This window comes from Ixodes scapularis, unplaced genomic scaffold (genome assembly GCF_016920785.2).
Source record: "Ixodes scapularis isolate PalLabHiFi unplaced genomic scaffold, ASM1692078v2 PGA_scaffold6__148_contigs__length_123643588, whole genome shotgun sequence".
NCBI lineage: Eukaryota > Metazoa > Arthropoda > Arachnida > Ixodida > Ixodidae > Ixodes > Ixodes scapularis.
In genome coordinates this window covers 25,841,876-25,864,850 of record NW_024609881.1, presented here as the reverse complement: position 1 = coordinate 25,864,850, position 22,975 = coordinate 25,841,876, and the positions used below count along the sequence as shown (strand labels likewise).

Genomic DNA, 22,975 nt, shown 5'->3' with positions numbered 1-22,975 from the left:
CACACTTCATTGGCATCTCTAAGACTATAAGTTTTTTTTTACTTTAACTATACCAGCACGCATTTCCGACCCTCACTACAACCGCCATTTTGGAAAACGAGTGGCGCCACCTATAGACAGTTGGAGTCGCGAGCTGGTCTGGCAGAGTAAGTAGGCTGCCGGTGCTTGAGCCGGAAGTTTCGTCATCTGAGAGGAGGCGTCGCGTGATTTGGCGCTTCTGGTTCGTCAGGTACTAGTCAAAGTTCGCCCAGCTGCATCAAGAGCTCTTCTAGGCGAGGTGGCCGTGCTGTATTCATGGTGAAAACGGTTCAATGCTCCGCGGTGCGTTCTTCTAATGCGAGCCATAAAGGGCACAAGATGTTCCGGTTCCCGTGGAACAAAGAACAGAAGCAGGGATGGGCCGTCACGGCTGTTAAGCGAGTGTCTGAGCAAAGTAACCCGTGACTGCCAAGCGTAGGCGTCAGTTTATGCACTGTCCGTTTTGTTATAAGTCACAACAACGTGTTATTTCTTTCTTCAGGTTGGAGCCGCGTGAAATGACGATTTCGAACAGAGACTCTTGACACCCAGAAAAAGGTCTCGATTAATTCGCGAAGGGGTGAGCACGGATTGTCGTACAAGGCATCTGCGAGAACGCGGGATGCGATCTCGCAGAAGTCAGATTGCTTGCGATCTTTGCAGGCAATCTGCTCATCGCGTGTCATTTCGTTGACAGAAGTTTTTATTGACAGCAGCGGCTCTGGGATATTTTCTCGTGTATGGGCTCTCAAAATTGACAGCTTGATCGCTTCTCACAATGTGGAATAACTTAAGAGCATTTTTGAAACTCGACCAAGAAGTATCAGCCGCATAAACCTGATCCTCAGCTCGCCATAATATAAATGAAGAGAAGCACGCAGGCAGAACCTACATCTTGATAGATAATAAAGCGGTCGTTCAAGCATGCGGTGCCCGCTTCAATATCGCTGCACGTTTATGCATGCTTCCTGACTCAAAATCAATAAAGGGATTGTACGGGCACTTAGCACACTGGCTGAAGTAGTCGGGACACCGACCTGCTGAAAGTGCATGCCCAGAGAGCTTAATCTTCAGCTTCAGCGTGGGGGGCTGCAATGTCTTCCCATTGTCTGGAAAAGACGTCTGGGTTGCCACTAGAGTGCCTTCATGTGCGCTTCGCATAGAGTGATGCCATCTGCCTGTTTCCCTTTCCCACACCCTCTTCCACCGCCATTTTGTTCCTCTCACTGTTTCCCCGTGCGCCGGAAAGTGTCCTTTGTATCCTTCGGTAATCCCATCCGAGGGGGAAAATGCTAATCCTCCCTCCGTGGGTTCCACAACGCTGCTCCGAGCTTCTGAGATAAGGTGCTTGTTTCCGGGAGGATTAAAAGTCCCACAGATTATCGCCGAGGAACAAAATGGCTGCTGGTTTGTCGGCGAGTGGTATTACAAAGGGTGGCATCACCCTAGCAAAGCGCACATGAAGGCTCCCTAGGTTGCCACTGTAACGTTCAGTGGTGCAGGCCCCCGCTGCACCACCTGTGCAAAGCTGCCATTTTGCGAAAACTCAAGGCGACGGCGCGCCTCTAAAAAAGAAAGAATTTTCGTTACTTTCAATGTAAGACTGGCTATTTCATCTTTCCATGTCTTGAAAGCTCGGGAATATGCAGGATTGGGATTGTTGCAGTTGGCACAATTTGCATTCTTAGAGCATGTATCTCTTTGATGGTCAGCCTCACTGCATTTCGCACAAGTGGCTTTGCCATGGCTGTTCTGGGAACCATGACCAAGTCTCTGTCAGTTAAAATACCTGCGAGGATACGGCAGGTGGGGCCGCACTCTACAGTGAAGGTACTGAGCCTTCACAGCCCCTGGCAATGTAGTTGATTCTAATTTAAGAACTATATGCTTCGTTTTTCGCTCTTGGCTGCCGCGGTGCAAGGAGATACGCCTTGGAGCTACGACGCCTTGGTTGGAAAGTCCCTCAACTATTTCACTGTCTGAGGAGTGAAGGAGGTTGTCCTCAGAAATAGCCCCCTGAATGGTATTTAGGGTGCGGTGAGGTGTAACTGTGATTTTGTTATTGGATAAGAAACTTAAAGCAAGAAGTGCAGCACTCTGCTGGCTTGATTCAATATCGATAAGTAGGTCGACAGAAGGCAATTTGTCGGTCTTGAATTTCTCTCTAATAGTAGATTGGAGTACCTTGGCTACAGGAAAAGGAGAAAACTTTGGTAGTTTTTTTTTTTACTTTCAGAATGCAGGACCAAAAACTTTGGAAGCCTAGCAGGAGCAGATGGCGTGTTTACTGGGACTGAAACTTCGGTGCGAACCCTTTTTGGGGGCCGATTGAGGAAGGCTTTAGTGCGAGAACCCATAAGAGATGGGGAAAATTTGAGTGCCCGGGTACGCCGCCCACCACGGAACCCAACAAGGGTGTAGGTAATGTGCCATAACAAGAAGGGCTTGGATGACACAATTACTCTACCAGTGCTGCCCCGCACTATACCCGAGCGTGGTTGCAGAGACAGGACCTGTTTCCACTCAAGGTTGGCCCTTGCCGCCTAAGTGGTGAAAAAGGAAGGAGGTGAGTGTAGAAGAAAAGAGAAAGAGGGGCAAAAAAAAGTGAAAGAAGGAAGAAGAGGGTAAAATAGGCGACTGAGTGAGTCATCCTGGTCGGGCCAAGCCAGGACACCCGTCTACGAGAAGCAGGGGCCGAAGCGGTGTTTTGCCTCGCCCGGGGGCCCCGAAGGGTCCAAACATACCCTGGGGTCAGCTCAACCACCAGGGTCCCCTTTTCCCCGGACATGGGTTAAACGACGCAGAGCGAGACGTGGGTGGGCGAACCCACATGGCTCGGGGTTCGTAGTGACGCCAGCCACCAAGCGCCTACTAAAGCAGGTGCCCTCTGCGTGCGGGCATGGTGGCCCACGTGGCTGGGGTCCGTGGAAAAGCTACTCACCAAGCACCTAGCTCCTAAGGTGTAGTCGCCCCCAGCGGGGCTCGGGGTGCGTGGAGACGCCACTCTACAAACACCTGCTTTCACAAATGCCCCCTGCGGGTTAGCGCGAGCTACTTATTTGCACCTCGTGCACGCCGAGCGCGCCTTCAAAGAACGCCTAAAGAGGGCGTGCTCCAGGTTTTCATAGACACCCTGCCGCTTTCACTCTGTCAGCGACACAGCTAAATCCGAAGTCTTCGAACTTGACCAAACGACGCGTGGCAAACGACGACACTGAATATTTAAACACGAGAAAGGACCCAACCCGTGGTCCCGAGGGATCGATCGGAGTCGTTATTCAACAGCTTTGACCTTTCCGTATAGGTTCTCGCTTGGGCGTGCGTCCATCGGTCATTTTAGCGCCTCGCGAGGGGCGACGTTACGGCCGTCAAGCAAAAAGATCGATTCGAAAAAGGGATTGTCTTCAGCTCGAAAGCAGTTAAAAAAAAAAATAGATAAAAAGCTGGGTTTTGTTTTGCTTATTCGTTCAAATGCGTTGGAAATTGGGCTAGATGGTGCAATTCGTTATAAAAATGGAGAACACACAAAAAAAAAAAAAAAAAAACGGGGATGGCGAACGTTTTTTTTTAATAACAACTTTTTTTGTTGCCGATCAATTAGAGCAGTGCTTTCCGAATTCTGGTGCCCCGCGAAGTGACTGTTTGTTACAGACGAACGAAAGCAGCGCAGAGAGGACAAACGCTCGAGGCACAGGCGAACACAGACTCGGCGTATCACTCTTAAGACCACGGTCATCTCACCGACGCGATCAACTTTACGTTGCTTTAAGCAAATGGTGATATTGAATTGAATCTATAGTGTACAATAAGAGCTTTGGAATAGCACTGGGTGTTAAATAAAGCAAAAAACATTATAGTCCACCGACCAGGAGTACAAACACCTTGCTTGAGAGTTTGGCACTGCTATACCTTTCACCAAATTTTTATACAACCGAAAATGCGCCAAAAAATTAGTTCCATTTTGATCTATCGATAAAACCGTCATATCTAGGATAGCGTTTTATAAGAAACGTAGAGGACGCTAAATTCCGTCACTGCCTTCGGCGCACGCGACACAGTGTCAGCGCCGACCTCCTTTCGTACTGTGTCTTTTTAATGCGAAAGCTTTAACAGTCCTATGGAGCGAATCCGGCGTTACCTGTCATTGTCTGTAGCAGCAAAACGGCAGTTAAGTTCCGATTGGCCAAAAGCACAACGGCGCAGATGCTTCGTCACGAAAGCCGTGGAGCCGACGGGGTTCGCCACGCCTGTGCAGTGGGTGAGCGTGATGTCACCATTGAAGCGCGGCGTGAAAAAAAAACGTGGCGCGCGCTGTTTTTAGGAATGCTTTCGCAATCCTACTCTTAAGCAGTTTTAAGTGTCTTTAGCTTACGTTATAATTTGTTTTCTCAAAGCTTGCACGAATTCTTCTCAAAGCGCCCCGGAGTACTCCCTCTTCTGTTTCTTTGTTGTCGTTTGTTTGACAGTCTGGTTGTGTGGTCAGCGGAGCTAGCGGCCCAGGTCTTTGGCAGCCGCCCAACTAGGACAGCTGTCTTACCTTGGCACGCTTCACTCACTTTTTCTAGTTGGAGTTATCCTCGGCAAGAATGCAATTCTTCATTGGAAAAAAAAACACCAAAAACTTTGAACTATTGTCATTCACTCCCGCCGAAGAATAGAAGCTGAACTTGTCCACGATTTGAACTACACGCAGACCCAGTATAAGCCAAATGTCCACGATCCATGGTGCCTGCAGAGGTGCCGGGAAAGACGTCTGCAACCGGGTGTGTTTATCGCGTCCTAAAAAGTGGTCAATCGATTTCCGCCCGATGGCGTTATACAATTGTCATAGTGTCGCCGGTCGCGATCCTGGCGGTGTCACAAAGACAGTGCTGGATGTGGCAGACGCCCGTTTAGTTGCAAGTTGTTCTTCAGTTTGACAGTTCACGGAAGTTTGAGCCAGGAGCAGGGACCTCAGGGACATCGCGGCGACAGAGACACTCGCGTTCGCTCGTACTTTTTGTTGGGACCACCGGCATCGACCGCCAGGATCGCGACATCCGCCAACGCTGGCTCCTGTGACATCACTTGTGGAATCTTTGGGACCACGTTTATTGTACTGCCGGGAGAGGCCGCTAAACACGGCAGTTGAAGAGGTGATCTAGGTCAACGTTACTTGATCAAAGTCAGTTTACAAACTTCCTAAAAAGCCTGGCGCCTTTTGCGAGGCGCGCGCGCTCGGCGCTTGCTGAGCTATGAGCGACGGAATATGAACAGACGTGTACGGAACCGGTGGAACGTTGAATGCACACCTCCGATGAAATGCGATTTTCTTGCGGTTTTTATGAGGAACTAACTTCGCGCAAATGGAGGGTGGTACGAAAACCGTCCTTTTCCGGCCGTCACTCGCAGGAGCAGTGGTGGTAGGATTGCTACACGCCCGTATCTGCTCGCGTGCGGGCGACATAGAAGAACCGTTTTCGGAACGCCGCTTTTCGTGGAGCTTGTCAACAAATCTACAAACTGTTGTTCCTGGTCAGACAGCCCGTCCAGGGGCGGGAGGGGCGCTCACCGGAGGCGCCCTCTGAGTGGCCCACGTTGGACTTGACGGAGCCGATGAGGAGCGGCTCCTTGCGTCCCTCACCACAGAAGACGTTGCTGATGGCGCTCAACTCCTGAAGGTCGCTCACCTTGGTGCCCGTGCCGTGCGTCTCGACGTACGACACCGAGAGAGGGTCCACCCAGGCCTCCTCGTACACGCCCCGAAGGAGCGCCTCCTGGGCAGGGCCCGAGGGAAACGTGACGCCTGCAACGAGGGAAGGATCTCCGCTCTGCACTCCGAGTACATGGCGTCCCCCAGAAGAATTATTTTTTTTTGACACAAAATGGGATTTATCGGCCGATCTTCATTAAGAATTGTAACGTTTGGCTATAAAAAAAAAAAAGACACCGAAAAGCGCTTACACCCATAGGGAACCATATAAAAGACCCGAAAGAAACTTCCGGCCGACTAGAACAATCGAGAGACTTTTTCTTTTACTGAACCAGTACTCTTTTAGAGAAAACGACAGTCACAGCATACATACACGTCACCAGTACTTTCAGCTGAACTATCGCGAGGCGTCACTTCCTCTCGCACACGAAAGCCAAAACCTTCGCAAATCAGAACGGTTCCTCCAGCTTCTGTTGTGGTTCGCTATCTCAGGGCGCTTGTCAAAAATGGAAGCGATTCTTCGACACACTTGCTTGGTGGCGAGATGGCGCCTTCAGACGCCAGTTCTTACACCGTTGCCCTCCTAAGAAGCAGAAGGTCGCAGAGCGTATGCGAGCTTATCGGGAACGCAAGAGGCGGCGAAAGTAGTAATAACAGCCTTCACCAGGGGCCCCTCAGCCGATAGGTGGCTTATGACACCTTCTGTACTTACCAGTCTTTGAAAGCATATTTAAGCTTGCATACTTTTTTTTTTTTTTTAATTTCGACTGCAAAAACAAATTTTGTATTGCCAAACGCTCAACGCTGGTCCGCACACCTGCGACTGCCGAAGACCGAGTGCATTACGACCTGATGTGATATCCAGTAGTAGTAGGATATGTTTATTAAGAGGAAAGAAACGCCAAGATAGCTTGACTATAGTCATTTTACCTGGAGCGAAGATAGGAGGTTGAATCGGGTGGTGGGGTGAGATTGTGCGTTATGTCAGGTTCGCTGACCTGACGTAGTCAAGGGTCGAGTCCATAATCAGCTTTATTTGTTCTAGTTCTTGTGAGGGGGGAAGGGGAGCAGTCCTAGAACTGCGTTCCACCAGATCGAGGGTTTCGCAGCATTCGCGAGATCAAATGTGCGCATTGTCCATAATATATGGTCATCCGTTGTCAAAAGTTTTTACGAGCCGATAGGAAGTAGATTTACGGGACGCCATATTTGGAGGTGCTGTGTGGAACGCACGCTCAGAACCAGCACACAGTATTAGCTTGCTAAGACCGACAATCTCGATTGTGTGGATTGCACTTTGCAAAAGGACTGTGGAAGCTCACCATCAGCACGCGCTCAGCAGTCGCGCACACAGCTATGGCCGTCAGCAAAGAAAAGATGCGCGAAAAAAATAGAAGAAATTGTACCGGAATCGCGAGTGTTCCTCCGCTATTCGATAGATAGAGCCAGGAGGTTTCTTTCGTCGTAAGATATCACAACATGTCGTAGCATACTCGGTCGTTGGTAGTCGCAAGCGTGTGAACCAGCCTCGAGTACGTCTCTACCCAAATGTAGCTCTAGCGGTCCAGACCAGGGTGGTTCTTTCAATTTTCCAATGGGGAATTGAAGTGAACGACACCAGTTGCTGGTGTCGTTCCCGTTAAAAGTTTAAGAAAATTGCACAATTTCGTAACGAGACAACGGTTAGCTCTGAAACATTGGCATATGGTTTGGACCCCTAACGCTACATTAGGACGGAGAATGAGCGTTCGGCAAAGCGCGATTCAATTTTGCAATAAAAGAAAAACACTTTTTGCGGATATTTTTGGGGCCACACCCTGTACGAGGCGTCTACGGGTGAAGGCACACGAGCGACATCTGGACGAAGATGTCTCCTGGACGTCTTCGTCCACTCGCCTACGCAGGAATACACAAAGTAGGGGATGCATGCAGTAGGGTGTTGCAGCGGGCCGAGTCAACACGGGCTTCAAGACAAGGCCCGCTCCTGAGGTCACTGTTAGTGGACCCGCCCTAAGCGGCAAGCACGCTGAACCTCGACGAGAGTCGCCGCAAAGCGGCACGCGCGTCCACATTGGCGTCGTGGGAGAGCTATACAGTCACGCTCCTTTTATCGAGACACGCTGGACGGCGACGTCGACGCAAGCTAGACGGCGCCGCGCGGATGTGACGACGTTTGATGGGGAAAGCGTCTTGGGGGGGTATTGGCCGAGTACACGACAACATGCAGTGGTGGCCAGCGTGTCCCCCAAAGTTCCCTCGGGGTTCGCGCTCACCTTCGGCCTTGAAGCCGTCAGCGTTGGCCTTGACGTGCACCAGCTTGGCGTAGATGCGCCGTGCCTCCGAGACCCGCTGGAGGAAGAATACGCCCACGGTCTCGCTCCTCGCGTAGCCCTTCCCTGGGAGGAGAACGCGGCACACAGGTCTCCAACCAGGCTCTTTGGAGGCATGCCCGAGCATCTACCGAAGGGTTTCCTCTTGTTTCCCAAATGGCCCTCGAGAGTTCCCAAAGCAATCGAAAAGCCATCAAAAGTAAATGCGAAGTTCCACCGCATTTAATAAATAATCTCCGGATAAATAGTGTGGATCTAGAGTCTAGTCAGTCTTACACCTAAAGACGTAAAGTTGTCTTTGCTTAAATTATTTTGCGAGGTATGCGATCTTGTTTAGGTTTGCACGTTTTTCTAGGCGTAATATTTTCTTCTCTATTTAAAAAAAAAAAACTGCTCGTTCTTTTGCAACTTAAAAAAAGTAGGAACATGGTAAAAATGGCCGGGAAAAAGGAAGCAGATGGAACGCTAAAGAGAGAAGGAGTTTTCCTCCAATCGTCTCCAGCGTTCCGTCTGCTTCCTCCTCCCCGAACCGGCTTACCCTCGCCCTACCTTCTTGAGTTGCAATGGACTATAGTGCGTATGTTGCTATGTCTGCGTTTCCACCCCCCCCCCCCCCTCGCTGTTGACCATTGCAAGGTTCCAAGGATTGTAAACCTGTACACTACAGCTTCTGTGCTCAACTTCCCCATCATATTCGATGGAAATTAAAGGTATCTATTATCATTCTTCTTCTTCTTATTATTATTATTATAAAAAGGTCCCCAACTGAGTGACAACTAAATCGAATCTGGGGAAATGTTCTGATCTCAGGCAAGCTTACTAATGTGTCCCCTTCAAGGACAACCTTCAGGTTCAGATGACTCCCCGTAAGAATCCTTACGGAAAGTTGGGAACACCGGCGGCTGCCATATTTTTCGGGGCACTGCAACCTCTGCGAAGCGTGCGATTGGATCCGACTTAACGCCGAGCGGTGACTCAGCGCTCGGGTATCAAATGCAGGCTCGAAGTCCACGCTCCAAATATGGTCGGATAATCGATCGGATAATCGACGCAATAGCTAGTAAAGAACGGTCGATTACGAACACCGCGTAGAGGCAAGAACTCCCAACCGATCACTGACAAGGTGAGATTTGTGAACGACAGGAAGGACCTTCAGTTTTCCCGCCACTAATATGGTTTATGCGGGCGAGTTATACGGCCAGGGAGACATAGTACTATAGGGGGCGTCACGATCAGTCGACTAAAATATGTCAATAATGGTTTAAATGCTCAAAATAAACGCGCGGTTTAAATCAGAAACTTGCTGAGCGTAATCGAAGACCAAGTCAGTCAATTTTAGCAAGACTCGGAGGAGCATATGTGGGAGGCACAGAGGAGCGCTAAAGGTACCTCTCGCGCAGCAGGAGCAAAGCTACCGAAACAATAACGTACCCGTCCGGTACTTCCGTCCCTTATCCGCGTTTTCTCACCCTTGCCTCGTGGCTGTTGGACCAGTGGTAACCTTAGCGCACTGCTGCGTTTCCCACGCGCTCCGGGTTTTTATACAAATTGCCGATTTAGTAGTTTTCGTCTCCTTTCACTAATTAAAAAGTTAATTAACAATAACAATTCGACTTATCTTGGCAGTACAACTCACCTGCACAGACCATGTGGAAAATCAAGAACGATGAAGTGGAAACAACAGCGATATATAGAAGACAACGACAAGGCAGGAAGGATGTATGAGAACGAGTGATTAAACAGTAGATCTACTGTTCGACATATTTAATTCTTAACCGAGAAAGATCCTCGACATTTTGGTGCCGAAACCCGGGAAACTGCTTCACGACATCATCTCCAAACCCTGACGATGCTGCACATTTACCAGGTACTGGTGACTTCCGTTGCTAACCCTAACACTGCAATTCGGAGACTTTAACGACGGAGGCAAACCATCGGGAATGTAACGCGAAGATCTTTCAAGAGGGATTCCTGTCAACCAGGCGAAAGCCGATCGACCCTAACGAATCGCAATGGACAGACTGAAGGCGAAGCGTACCGCTCGACGAGCCCAAGACACCAGGGGCCCTATATTGCACGTTTTGGACTCCCACGGCGACTAAAGAGAAGGAACTGATGTTAACAACGCAGCAAATGCAGATTGGATGTTGACTGATCTCTCACCAATCAACACCCAATCCGCATTTGCTGCGTTGTTGACGTCACTTCCTTCTCCGTAGTCGCCGTGGGAGTCGAAAACGTGCAACATAGGGCCCCTGGATAATAAACGACGCTGACAAACTGCTGAACAGCCCTGAGCAGGCTCATCGGAATCAAAGAACGCCTGACTACGAGCAACGCGGAGATTGATAGAATTAACGAGGAGTTAGAGCCGCTGCTATCAGCAGAGGAGCTTGAGCACGAGTACACCGCTGCTGCCGAATACCAAGGCCAAGCCGTCATGTTTATTGCACAGCTCTGCTTCAAGATGGAGGAACTGGATACCAGTAGACGCCCAATGATTCCGGCAACAGCAACGACTACGCCCAATGCGCATGACACAATCTTTAGGATGAGTGAAACCAGACTACCGAAACTGGACATCACTACCTTCAGTGGGAACGTCACGGAGTGGCGGACTTTTTGGGAAGAGTATAAAGGAACGATTCACTCCAATCGCACGTTCTCAACGACGGATAAACTTCATTATTTACGCCACTACCTGACTGAGGAGGCAGCAGCTGCAATAGCAAACTACCCACAATGGAAGCGTGCTATGCTGATGCCATTCCACTACTAAAGCAACGTTTCGGTGATCAAAGGAGGAGAGAGCAAGTACATCTGGCGGCCCTTCAAAATCTTCCCCGTGTTCAATCCTCTACAGACACCCTGGGTCTGAGCAACTTGTACGACACTACGCAGCTGAACATTCGAGCTCTCAACTCACTAAACGTGCCGACCGGAGGTTTCTCGGCCATGCTTTGTCACATCGATGCCTCACGGCATTCTGTTGCAATACCACAAAGTTCATACAAGGCTCTAAGTAACGCAGCAGCAGAGGAGGGCAACGCAACTTCATCGCCTACATCTGCATGTGCATCAGAACTCTACGAGAGGCCACAATCTCCTTGAATTGAAGTGGAAAGCAGGGAAAGGAGCAACTACAGCGGAGCGCCTACGACCGAGCGAAAGCAAAAATCTCGTGCGTCTGCTTCGGTTCTTCACAGCGCACATAGTTCTCAGCAAACAATAGGCGAGTGCTATTTCTGCAATCCAAAAAGGTGCGCCACACATTCTTGGACTCCGAGAAGACTCTCGTGGAGAAGTTACTGGGGAGGGACTTGAGATATTTCCGCTGCACCATCAAAGGACATCGCGCAAGAGATTCAAAAGGCAGTTACGGTGCCCAAATTGTAATGGACGACACGCGATAATAATGTGTGATCCGTCATTCGCCTGGACGAAGAAGGAAAAGACAAAAAAAAAACTCAGTCGTTTCAGTTTCTACCTCTGATCCTGAGCACAAGACTTCTATTGAACTAGATGAGAGCAGTAACACCCACCTACAAACATTTCGTGCGTGGGCCATCAGTGAAATAGGCAGTAGCTATATCAGAGACATCCCTGATGGAAGCGGTTGTAGGACTGTGTTCCGAGATTTTGAGGATGCGAAGGAAAAAAACGTCCGACTCCGCGATTGTACAAAACGGTTCTGTGGTTTTATTACCCATCTGAAGACGACCGTGCCGATTGCGCACGGAAAGAAGAAACCTGATCCTTGGGCCTGGCCGGAGCGCCGCGCTGTTTGCTCGAACGCGCACCGAAGAACCAGATGGAGTGCGCTAGAGTGCCTCGACGTCTGAGATTAACATATGGCGGAGCCGGAGCGCCTTGACGTCTGAGATAAAATATATGGCGGAGGCCGCCACACAGTCAACGGTCGTTCATCATAGAAGATATCGCACGCTGCCTAAATCTTAGAATCTTAGGAAAGACGAGGCTAGAACTAAATACGTTTGCTACCACCCCAAGCAAAACCTTGCATCATAGCAATTTTGTTGAGATTCGAATCAAAAGCCACTATAACGACACTGACCGCACAATTGAGGCGATTACCAATACCGGTAATTTGCCAGGATATAGCTACCTTAATTGCTGACGTCACTTTCGCCCGTTTTCTGCGGGAACGGAAGAGAAATCTAGCTAATGACCTAGTATTTTCTGGCGTACAAGGAACACCTGGAATAAGTCTTCTCATCGGATCATATTAGGTATGAAAACTTGTAACAGGTAAAATCCTTAGATCCAAGGAAAGCAGTGGATTGGCAGCCATAAACACTGGGTCCTTGATACAAAGAGGAATGCTATTAAAAACAGCCCTAATTTAGTGCATCCTCAGAGCGAACACCATTACCGACGAGGAAGCAGCTGCCCAAACTTTCAAGGCTTTTTGGGAACTGGATAGCATGGGAATTACAATCATAGAGACAACTAACACTCATCAGAGTGTAGCATCGCGCTTTGACAAGAGCATTGTCAAGGTTGGTGAAAGGTACCAAGTAGCATTGCCCTGAAAAGAAGACTGTATGGAGGTGTTGAAGGATAATCGTCAGATAGCTCTGAATCGCCTGAATCATCTGATCAAAAAAGTTTAAAACCAGGACGATCTACTTCGGCGTTATAACGAGGCGATCCGCCAGTATGCGAAGGTGGGACATGCGGAACTATTACCGTTTGGCCAGCACGATCAAGCTGAGACACGAACATATTACATGCCACATCAGGAAATCCTCAAAGAAAAGTCTGTTACTGCGAAGTTTAGGGTGATGTTTGACGCTTCATCTCAAGAAAAGGGGTGCGAACCTCTTAATCACCTTTTCGAAAAAGTTTTTAACCTGAATCCACTTCAAATCCTTCTACGCTTTAGAGCACATGTGATTGTCTAACTGCAGACATCAAGCAAGCGTTTCAAATGAACCAAATTAGAAAGGAAGATCGCAACGCATTCAGGTTTCTGCGGTTTGAAGACGAGCTCATTTTCCAGATAAAATTTAGGAACATTCAGGAATTTCAGATGCAAAGAGTTCCTTTTGAAGCGACATCGAGTCCGTTTATGTTGTCTGCAACTTTACAGCACCATCTGAAGGACGTCGCTAGAGATCAAGAGAGCATTGCAAAATTATTACAGAGCTCATTCTACGTGAACGATCTTCTTTTGGGTGCAGCTACGCTGGAAGAACCAACCGAATTGCACATAACCTTCAAGACCATCATGAACCATGCAATCATAAAGCTAAGTAAATGGGCTTTTAACGATGTTGAACTGTAGCAAATGACGGACGAAATAGAGACAGACGTGATAGCAGAAGACACTGACAGAAGATTCTCGAGGATCTTGAAAGTGTTGGGGATGACGTGGAACAAGGCCAACGATTGCTTCAAATTCTGAGTGGATAGTCTTATCTCATTTCTATAAAGCAAACGAAACACTAAACGGTGTGCGCTCTAAGCGGCGTCACAAGTCTTCGATTCAATGGGATTGACTACACCATTCACAATACTAGCACAGATTCTCTTCCAGAGTTTGTGGAGGCTCAAACTAAGATCAAATGAAAAGCTTGCAGAGCGTCAGAAAGGAGACTGGAAAGCATGGTGTACTGAGCTGTTTCAGCTCTACGGTATTTTAATTTCGAGACACCTCAAGAATGGGCTGACAGAGGCCATAGAAACACAGCTGCACATCTTTGTCGACGCAAGTACACAAGTCTATGGAGCATGTGCTTACATGCGAATCGAAACTCAAAGTGGAGAAGTTTCAACGGCTCTAGTGACAGCTAAATCAAGGGTTGCGCCGATCAAAAGATTAACGTTACCGCGTGTGGAACTGACAGGAGCTGTTGTTGGAACGAGACTCCTAGACCACGTGCGCAAGAGGTACACTGCCATTCCTTTTCGATATACCATGTGGACAAATTCCACTGTGGTACTTAGTTGAATTCAGGGCCCAGTTGAGAGATAGAAGCCTTTCGTAAAACATCACGTACTAGAAAACCAATCACAAAGTGTTCCCGAAAACTAGAGGCACTGCCCTGGGAACAGCAACCCTACGGACTTGCTCACGAGAGGAGAATCAGCAGCAACGCTGTGGGCCAGGTCCATGTGGTGGAAAAAACCCAGCTGGCTTGTTTAAGATCCAGTTGAATTGCCAAACGATCTACCTACTTCAGATACTCACTTGGAACTCAAAGCCAACGCGAGCTGCATCACCAAAGTATACATTCAAACAACAAGTCCTGAAGCGATGGCAATCGTTGATGTGACGAAATACAGTAGCCTGTCTAGAGTGCTTTGAGTTACAGCGTGGGTTATCAGGTTTGTTAGCAATTCCAGGAGCGAAAATCGGAAAATAAAAGAAGGACACTTGAAAGCTCCTGATTATGCCGCAGCGGAACAATATTGGATAAGACAAGTCCAAAACAAAGCCTTCAAAAGGGAAGTCAGCTTACTGACCGGAGACCATCAAGTGTAAAATGCTCCCTTACACCTGACTGATCTTCACCCCTTTTTGGACGAACATCGTATACTTAGGGTAACAGGAAGGCTACATGAGCTGCACGCTCCAAGTGCATTAATACATCCTATCAATCTGCCGAGTGACAAGCATTCTACAGAACTGAATGTCCTGAATGCTCATGACCAGGTGCTTCCTAAAGGTGGAACTAGTGCAATGACTGTTTTGTGATAACGATTCTGGATACTTCGAGCACGACATTTAACCAAGAAGATAATTCGTACATGTCGCAAGTGTCGTAGGTTCAGTACTAAACCAGCTCAGTTGCAATTCGCTCCACTTCCAGCCGATAGAATTAACGAAACACAAGCTTTCGAGGTAACGTAAGTAGATTTTGCTGGACCACTCAATGCACAAACCAGAACAGAAAGATGAACGATGCTAAGACTTACATAGTCTTGTTCCCCTGTGCCACAACGCAAGCGGTTCATCTGGAAGTATCAACTGATCTTTGAACTGACGCCTTTCTTTTGGCATTTCGGCGTTTCATTTCGCACAGAGTAGTACCCAGCACGTTATTCTTCGACACAGGTACAATATTTAAGAAGGCATAAAATGACTTGAGGAACATTCGAAAAAACCTGGACCACCCAGACTTTACTTCCTACCTTGCTCAACACAAAACACGGTGGAAATTTATTGTTGAAAGAGCTATTTGGTGGGGAGGGTAATGGGATCGGCTGGTGCGCTTAGTAAGGACAACACTCAGGAAAGTATTAAGAAGATTCAGCCTGGGCTTCGAAGAGCTGTCAACAGTCTTCTCTGAAGTGGAGGCTATTATAAATTCGATATTTTTAACATATGTCAGCTCACAAGTCGACGAATCGACAGCACATTGCCCGGCTCACTTTGTGGTCGGACAAAACTTGACTGTTTTACCAGAAACGAACTACACGGATGAGATTCTAACGCCTCCCACACAACGGCAAGCGGTTCAGAAGCTTTGATACCGACAACAGCGGGTGGACCATACCATTCTTGGACCAGGGCCCCTTTGCTAGAAGCGCTAACCGCGGCTAAAGTTAGCCGCAGCACCTAGGAGAGAAATCTTTAAATCACGTGACTGGCTCGGTAGGGATGCGGGTAAACATGGCGGTGCCCCGGTGAGTGAGTGCCGCTCGCTTTAAAACTAATGTGTCGTTGTCGCTGCGCTGCGCGCTGCGCGTTGTCGCGCGTTAGTCAGCAATGAATGGTGCAGGAGGCTTTCGCATTGCCTTACCTCACTTAAATCGTAAAGCATGAGCAATGAGCTCGCCACATTTTTTAGATAGTCGTTCGATTCTGGCCATTTCTAAGCCTAAATGAACGCGATAATTGTCGGCATGGCAACGTCTTCGGAAAGTGGATTGCCTTGACTCAATCGGCTGGGTATTGATAGCACACAAAAGCAGACAGCGTCCCGGTAGACATTTTTATAAGTTTCCCAAGCACCGAGGTGCACGCTACGAGTGTAGTTACACGCGTTGCACGTGCTGGCGTCTGCAGTAGTAATTGTTCTAAAGCAAAAAGTCTATAAAACAAATATTGCCTTGCACGCGCGTTCGTCAAAACCTTATTTTGAATATTTACTTCAAATCTTTTATAAAAGAAAGGCCAGCGCGCGCGGACCGTAGAATTACATTTCCCGCGTTCTCCTCGATGCTTGGGTAATTTATAAAAAGGTCTATCGGGACACTGCCTGCTTTTGTGTGCTATCAATACCCGGTCGATTGAGCCAAGGCAATCCGCTTTCCAGAGACATTGCCATGCCGACAATTACCGCGTTCATTTAGGCTTAGGAATGGCCAGAATCGAAAGACTATAAAAAATGCGACGAGGTCATTGCTCATGCTTTGCGATTTAAGTGAGATAAGGCAAAACGAAAGCCTCCTGCACCATTCGTTGCTGACTAACGCGCCCGATATCGCAACTACAACGACATATTAGTTCCAAAGCGAGCGGCGCTCACTCACCGGGGCACCGCCATGTTTCCCCGCAACCCTACCGAGCCAGTCACATGATTTCAAAATCCCTCTTCTAGGTACTGCGGCTAAATTTATAGCATCCTCGATCATTCGCACCGGTGCGCACCAGGGCACTTAGGTGCGCCCCTTCATCTTCGATCAAGTGCACCGGTGCGCACCGTACGTCCTCGATCAACGAAGCGCACCCTCCCGGTGCGGCTTTTCGTTGCCCCAACGCGCACCAAGAAAATCGGCGGTGCGCGGGGGGCAGTCCCATCAGGCATTGCGGCCAGGAGCGAGAATCGAGAAGATGGCGGGAGTAGCAGACGCGCAGACTATCGAGGTGGCGATCTTGCAAAAACGAACACGCCTCGCAGCTGCACTAGATGATTTCCTCGGGTCTTCTGACGGCGAGACGACGAGCTTCTCACCATCGCCGCGATTACTGGCGATTGCTGCGGTGGCAAGGAGCGCCGGAAAAGCACGAACTTCGTGGAAAGCGGCGCGAGGCGTTTCGATGACAGCGAGGTACGGTTATTATCTGGTGTTTCGTTTTCTTGAACTAATAATGATGGCCAACATATACATGTGGAATTGTCACCCGCTTCGTGACCCCATCGACAATCACGTCCACGATGTTTATTTCTGTGGGACCGTCATATCCGCGAGTAAAAATATAGAAGAAATTGACAGCAGACGGGCACCGTGCGCTGACCTACGCAAAATAAACCAACAAAACGCGAAGTGACGCAAGGTGGAACTCGCCGCGGCGCACCGGCGCGGCGCAGTTTGTCCTCGATGTCGCACCAACATCGCTCTGCACGACCGAGGAGCGCTGTGCACTGTGCTGGTTTCAGGGCGATTCCGGTGCGAGTTGATCGAAGATGCTAGTAGCCGCGGTTAGCGCTTCGAGCAAACGGGCCCAGGCAGAGAAAAGAACACACCTTGGAACTACGATCTTCTCATCATTATCCCAATATCAAGTCCATAAATCTGGATGTAGGTGACGTGGTACTTGTTGAAGAAAATAGCTGTCCACGATATCTTTGAAAACTGGTATAAGTTACGAAGATCGTCAAAAGAGAAGATGGTCACCTGCGAGCGTGCATCGTCAGGGACCAACACGGAAATGTCTTTCAAAGACCAGTTCAAAAGCTATATCTCCTTGAGACTCATCCCGCTTCTCCGTCTCGGGAGGATGTGGAAAATGAAGAATCATGAAGTGGAAACAACAGGGATATATTGAAGACGACGACGAGGCAGGAAGATTGTATAAGAACGACCGATTAAACGGTACGACATTTACTGCTCGGTCTATTTAATTTTTAACCGAGAAAGATCCTTGACAGACCGCATTAGTGTAGCTTTCACTGCCTTCGACAAGGCTTCTGTGTGTCTCGCATGCATGCAGCCAGAGCACAGTGCGGAAAACATGGAGCGGTTCTCGTCCAAAAGAAGGCAAAAGAAAAACAGGCTTCCGAAAGCCGACAAAATGTGGTCTTACCGTCAGCGTCGAAGGCTTTGCACTTGCCGTCCGGCGACAGCATGCCGAGGCGGTAGTAGTTGAGTGCCGTGGCGGGCTTGAGCGTGAGCGTGCTGCCCCCGACCAGGGCCGCCTCACACTGTCCCGAGCGCAGCGCCAGCATGGCCTGGTTGAGCGCCGTCATGGCCGACGAACAGGCCGTGTCCACAGTGAAGCTCGGCCCTGGGCAATTATCCAGGCACGCCGCCCGTCAAGCCTCCTCCCACGCCGGAGACCGGAACGCTACCGAGTCTCTCTAGACTCGTTGAAGCCGAAAGTTCACGGAGCCCGCCGGTTAGACTTTGCCACCAACTTTATGTATGACGAACGGCCTCAAAAGTTAAGCTTTTCAACCTTGCGGAACCTCAATTGGCTCGAGTGCAGCGGAGGGACCCTCTCCCAGTCTCGGCGTCCATACAATAAGGCAACGGATAGCGGGACGTTCAAATAGGACAACCAGGGCCGGCCATTCTACTCCCTGAGGAAATTACTCACCTTTGAAGTCGAGGGAGTAGGAGACCCGGTTGGAGAACATGGCCCGACAGCAGCCGACCAGAGCGTAGCCGTCGATCTTGTCCGTGTCCACGCTGAAGGCCTCGAAGGTCTCGGACTCACTGCTGCCCATGAAGACTCCGATCCTGCGTCCCCGCAGCGTGCCCGGGTCGTAGCCGGCGTCCACGATCGCCTCGTACGACGTCTCGAGGAACAGGCGCAGCTGCGGGTCCATCACGTGCGCCTGCTTCGGGTGCACGCCGAAGAACTGCGCGTCGAACTGGGACAGGTCCCGGATCTTGCCAGACCGTTCGGGAAGGCCCAGCAGCCCTGCAAGAAGAAAAAAAATGATTGTCTTTTTCCGAAAAGTCTGAAATACAGCGCACCCCTCTTCGCGCTCTTTCTATTGCGGGCAGCGGGACAATGCGAGGATTCTGTGAATCGAGAGTTTTAGAATAGGCGGCCCCAAAACTTAGGCGCCTCAAATAAATGTGGGATCACCCCTGCGCATGCGCAGAACCAAAACTCCGTTTGGGGTTTTATGTTGGCGCTCGCCCCCCACGCAATATTAGAGAAATAGCTTAGGGCCCCCAATTGCTTGGGGCCAGGTTGCGTCGGCACACATGGCGGCGCCCTTTCCGCTCGCTTCAAAGCAAATTCGTCATGGTCGCTGCAGTATTAGCCAATTTAATTGCAAATGAATGATTCAACCGGCTGTCGCTTTGCTTTATCTTGCTCAAGTCACAAAGAATGAGCGGTGGGCTCGCCCCATTTTAAAGATCGTTCCTGGTTCTGGTCACTCCTAAGCCAAAAGAGACGCGGTAACCGTTTCGTTTGAGTGGATTTAGTCCGTGGCACGGATACCTGCAGCTTAAATACAAGTATTTCAAGGCTTCAAGGTCGCTCCAGCTCAGATCTAAATAGAGCAGCTTGTCGCAGAGTAGGCTCGCTTTCGTTCGTCTAAGTTTCGGCATAGCTGAAAGCCTCAATATTCAGCGACATACGGTCAAAGCGCACACGAACGCCCCAGATTCCGAGAACGAGCGGCAAATTCGAGCGATACGGATTGGATTATTTCGGCAGTATACAGCCAACAACCTCTATACTGATTTTAGATTGTCCTCTTGTTTTAGCCGGCTTTATTGGGAGTTACATTAACTATTACTTCTAAATAAAAAGTACTTGCTAAGCGCACATGTTTTACGCTTTTTTTTATATTTTGTTTTTGATTATTACGCTCGTTTGCCGCATTGGTGCTGCAAGCGGGAGACGTAAGCGAGCTGCGCTGCGTTGCGAAACACCTATTCTATAAGCCGTCGACGCCAACCTGTTGCATTTGGGTCCCCCCATTTCTTAGAGGAACCCAAACATTGGGGCTTCCTATTCTGAAACTCTCTAATATCTGGCACAGGACGTTATAGAGTCGGGTAACGTCAAATCGTCACATGATGCCATCAAAGCTTTGTGCCACGGATACAAAATCTCTTAAGGCTAGCGCTGTAAACTCTATGAAACACCTCGTTATAGAAAAAAGGTCCGTGCATTTCTTCGCATCTCTCGGCGCTCGATATCTTATGGAAAAATAAAAATGCAAGCTTCAGGTGTAGTTGTCTCCGAACGTTTTTTGGCACTTACCCAAAGCCAAACACCTGATTGGTTAGATCGTGTTATTTTTTTTTCAAATTCTGAATATATCAGCCGTAGGTAATTTTGGAGATTGGAAGGGCTTAGCAAATAAACAGTCTGGATAACTGGATGATTTTGCGCACCACGTGAACATATGAGCATAACCCAATGTGAGTACAGCCAAATGTGAGCACAGATCAGGGCTGGGAAGAAATACTCAAAAATGTATTTGGAAATACAAATACTGGGACACATTAAAATATTAGCTAAAATACTGATACTAAAATATATCTGTAAAAATGTATCGCGGTATACGTATCGGAAATACATTTTAAAAAGAGGAAAAAGTCTTTGGAAATGCTAATACGGGAATTCATTTTAGGGAGGGCAGACATACAAATACAGAAATACTGAGACAGCAATACATGTTCAAATTTGTTTGAGACGCCAACTGAGGTGAAGCTTCAAGTCTGAAGTGGAAGTTTTTGATCCCGAAATTACTTTCCCGTAGGCTTGGCACTTTGCCTTGAAGGGAGTGGTTTCGGACGTCGAGGAGTCTTCGATGGGCTCAAAAAAGCGTTCCATCAACGACTGTCCGTGGTCCCCTCCCTGCAACGAGGTAGAGGGGTTCCGGTCTGCACTCGAAAGTGACCCCGATAAGGGGGCTGCCATTGTACGCAAATGTGACGACTTGTCACGTGACCAAACCAAATACGTGACGTCCCAGGAAAGATGGCAGCGCCCAGGCAGCGACTGGCCCCAGCTGAGCCGGAGCATTGGCCGGAGATTGTCGGATGCCTTGTTCGTTGTCGTTTGCCTCGGCCCGTTGATTTCAGACGCGGAAGCCGTCATATGAGGCCGGTCGAAAGCGACTTCAGAGTTCAGCATGGTGTCTCACGTAAGTATAATGTGAAAATACGAAGGAACGGTGTGCATTTCGCTGGTGATCGACATTGATATTGCCACGAAAGAGACCATCGGCCCTTCGTTGCTCGGTTTTCAGATTGATTCGGATATCGCTGGGATAAATTTTAAGGCGAAGTTTCTGTGCTCTCGTTGACCACTGGAATCTTCAAGGTCTGAGGTGAAGCGTGTGCAATGTATCTGGATACAGTTTAGATACAGAAATTGCGTGAGTCGGGCTTGGCAGTGTGCAATCGTGGTGCAGCTTCGTTCAAATAACCAAAGGCTCACTTTGGTCGTGCTGCGCACTGGAGAGCTGCCTTGAAGCTGGTAGTTCCCGTGTCGTGCTGAATGATGCTGTTTTGCTTCCCAAACTGTTCCGGTGGAGACGTGCACTTTCCCGGAGCACAGGTGTGCGGCACACCGAAGAGCTGCGTTTAAGCTGGTAGTTCCTGTGCCGTGCTTAAGGTGAAGCTGTGCTGCAATTATTAAATTGATCAGGCGTAGACGTGCACTTTCATGGAGCACAGGTGCTGCAGTTGGTATTAATTCCGCTGGTCTGTCGCACGTTTCGTCGACACAAACGTTTCATCAACACTCCTTACGCGAATTGCAAGCTGTATGGACATTTCCTCGTGTTACCTACCCAGCTCACCCGTTGATGCCGCTTTGCGGCGACAGTCTGCAGTGGCTTATTACCACAAAAGTGGTTCCACATCCATTTCAGTTCAGTTCGTCCACAGCAGTCGCCAAACCCCGAAAAAGAGGAGGATTTATTCGGACACAATGCCACTAAAGCAATGCAGCTACTTTAATGGTCAGGATAGACTCTACTCTGTCAGTTTTGTTATCTTGTCACGGATGTTTGTTTCAGTCCTATCTTCTTTCTATATTTACTATTCTGGAAAGTTCCAGGCCATGCTCGGCCATCATCGTATGTTCTGGTGGAGGTGCTGGGTACTTTACCCATGGCCCTTCACTCTGTGTGCACCCTGATGACTCCTCAGCCGAGTTGCCCGATAACAGGACACGGGTGGCAGACTATCCCGCGTCTTAAACCACCGGCGAGCCGTGAACCAATTTGTATCCCGAGCCCGGCTGAAAAACTGCAAGACGGGCGAGTACCACAAGAACGAATCTCGCAAATACACCACGAAGAATCTGAAGTCCGAGCCAGTCGTTGCTACCTAAAAGAACCACCGGAATTCGGTCTCCTTCCAGAAACACCGAAGCTAAGCTAACAATGAAACCTGTAGCAGCAAACCGCGTCCGTTCCCACCATTGTTTGCATACCCGTCGCGCCTCACACTCCGACGCCTTTTCACGCAAGGTGTTTGAAGACGTCGAGGACTGGATCGAACAATATGACCGTGTTGCCCGCCACAATGTGTGGGTAGGCAGCACACTCCTGCAGAACCTATACTTCTCCTGGAAGAAACTGTCAGGCACATTTCCGAGAACCATGAATTCTCCTTAACGTCGTGGGAAGTTTGCAAGATCGAGCTGAAGCGCATGTTCGTCAGCCAACATCGACGAGAGAGAGCTGCATTCCTGATTTTGTCCAAAATACGGCCCCAACGAGAGCGTCACCGCTTTCGTGGAGGATATATTGCGCCTGATTGTGTGCCTACGCCGACCCTGATGCTACAGAGGACAAGAAGCTAAAAATTCCATGTCTATCATGTGAGGGACAATACCTTCGGCAGCCTTTTCCACAATCCCCTGACAACAGCCGAAGGGTTGATATCACCGAGGCTTAATTCCAACATTGAGCGTGCACTGCATGCCCGAGCCTGTCACAATCAACAACTTCCCGGCGTATCGACACTAGAGTCGTCCAGCTGCAACTTCGACGCCAGCCTCCCAGGCGTCCGCGATATCATCTACGACGCTGTCCGG

At 49.1% G+C, this 22,975-nt stretch overlaps 1 protein-coding gene across 1 annotated transcript in view; it reads right to left on the bottom strand.

Annotated features, from left to right (window-relative positions):
• Positions 1 to 22,975, bottom strand: part of LOC8042585 (fatty acid synthase-like) — a 131,371-nt gene that overhangs the window by 90,072 nt on the left and 18,324 nt on the right. Inside the window, exons 2-5 of the mRNA XM_040216147.2 lie at positions 18,551 to 18,877; positions 18,038 to 18,238; positions 7,984 to 8,106; positions 5,570 to 5,803 (exon numbers count right to left, since the gene is read on the bottom strand). Of these exons, the coding sequence (XP_040072081.2) occupies positions 5,570 to 5,803; positions 7,984 to 8,106; positions 18,038 to 18,238; positions 18,551 to 18,877 (885 nt within the window). The remainder of the gene's footprint in view (positions 1 to 5,569; positions 5,804 to 7,983; positions 8,107 to 18,037; positions 18,239 to 18,550; positions 18,878 to 22,975) is intronic.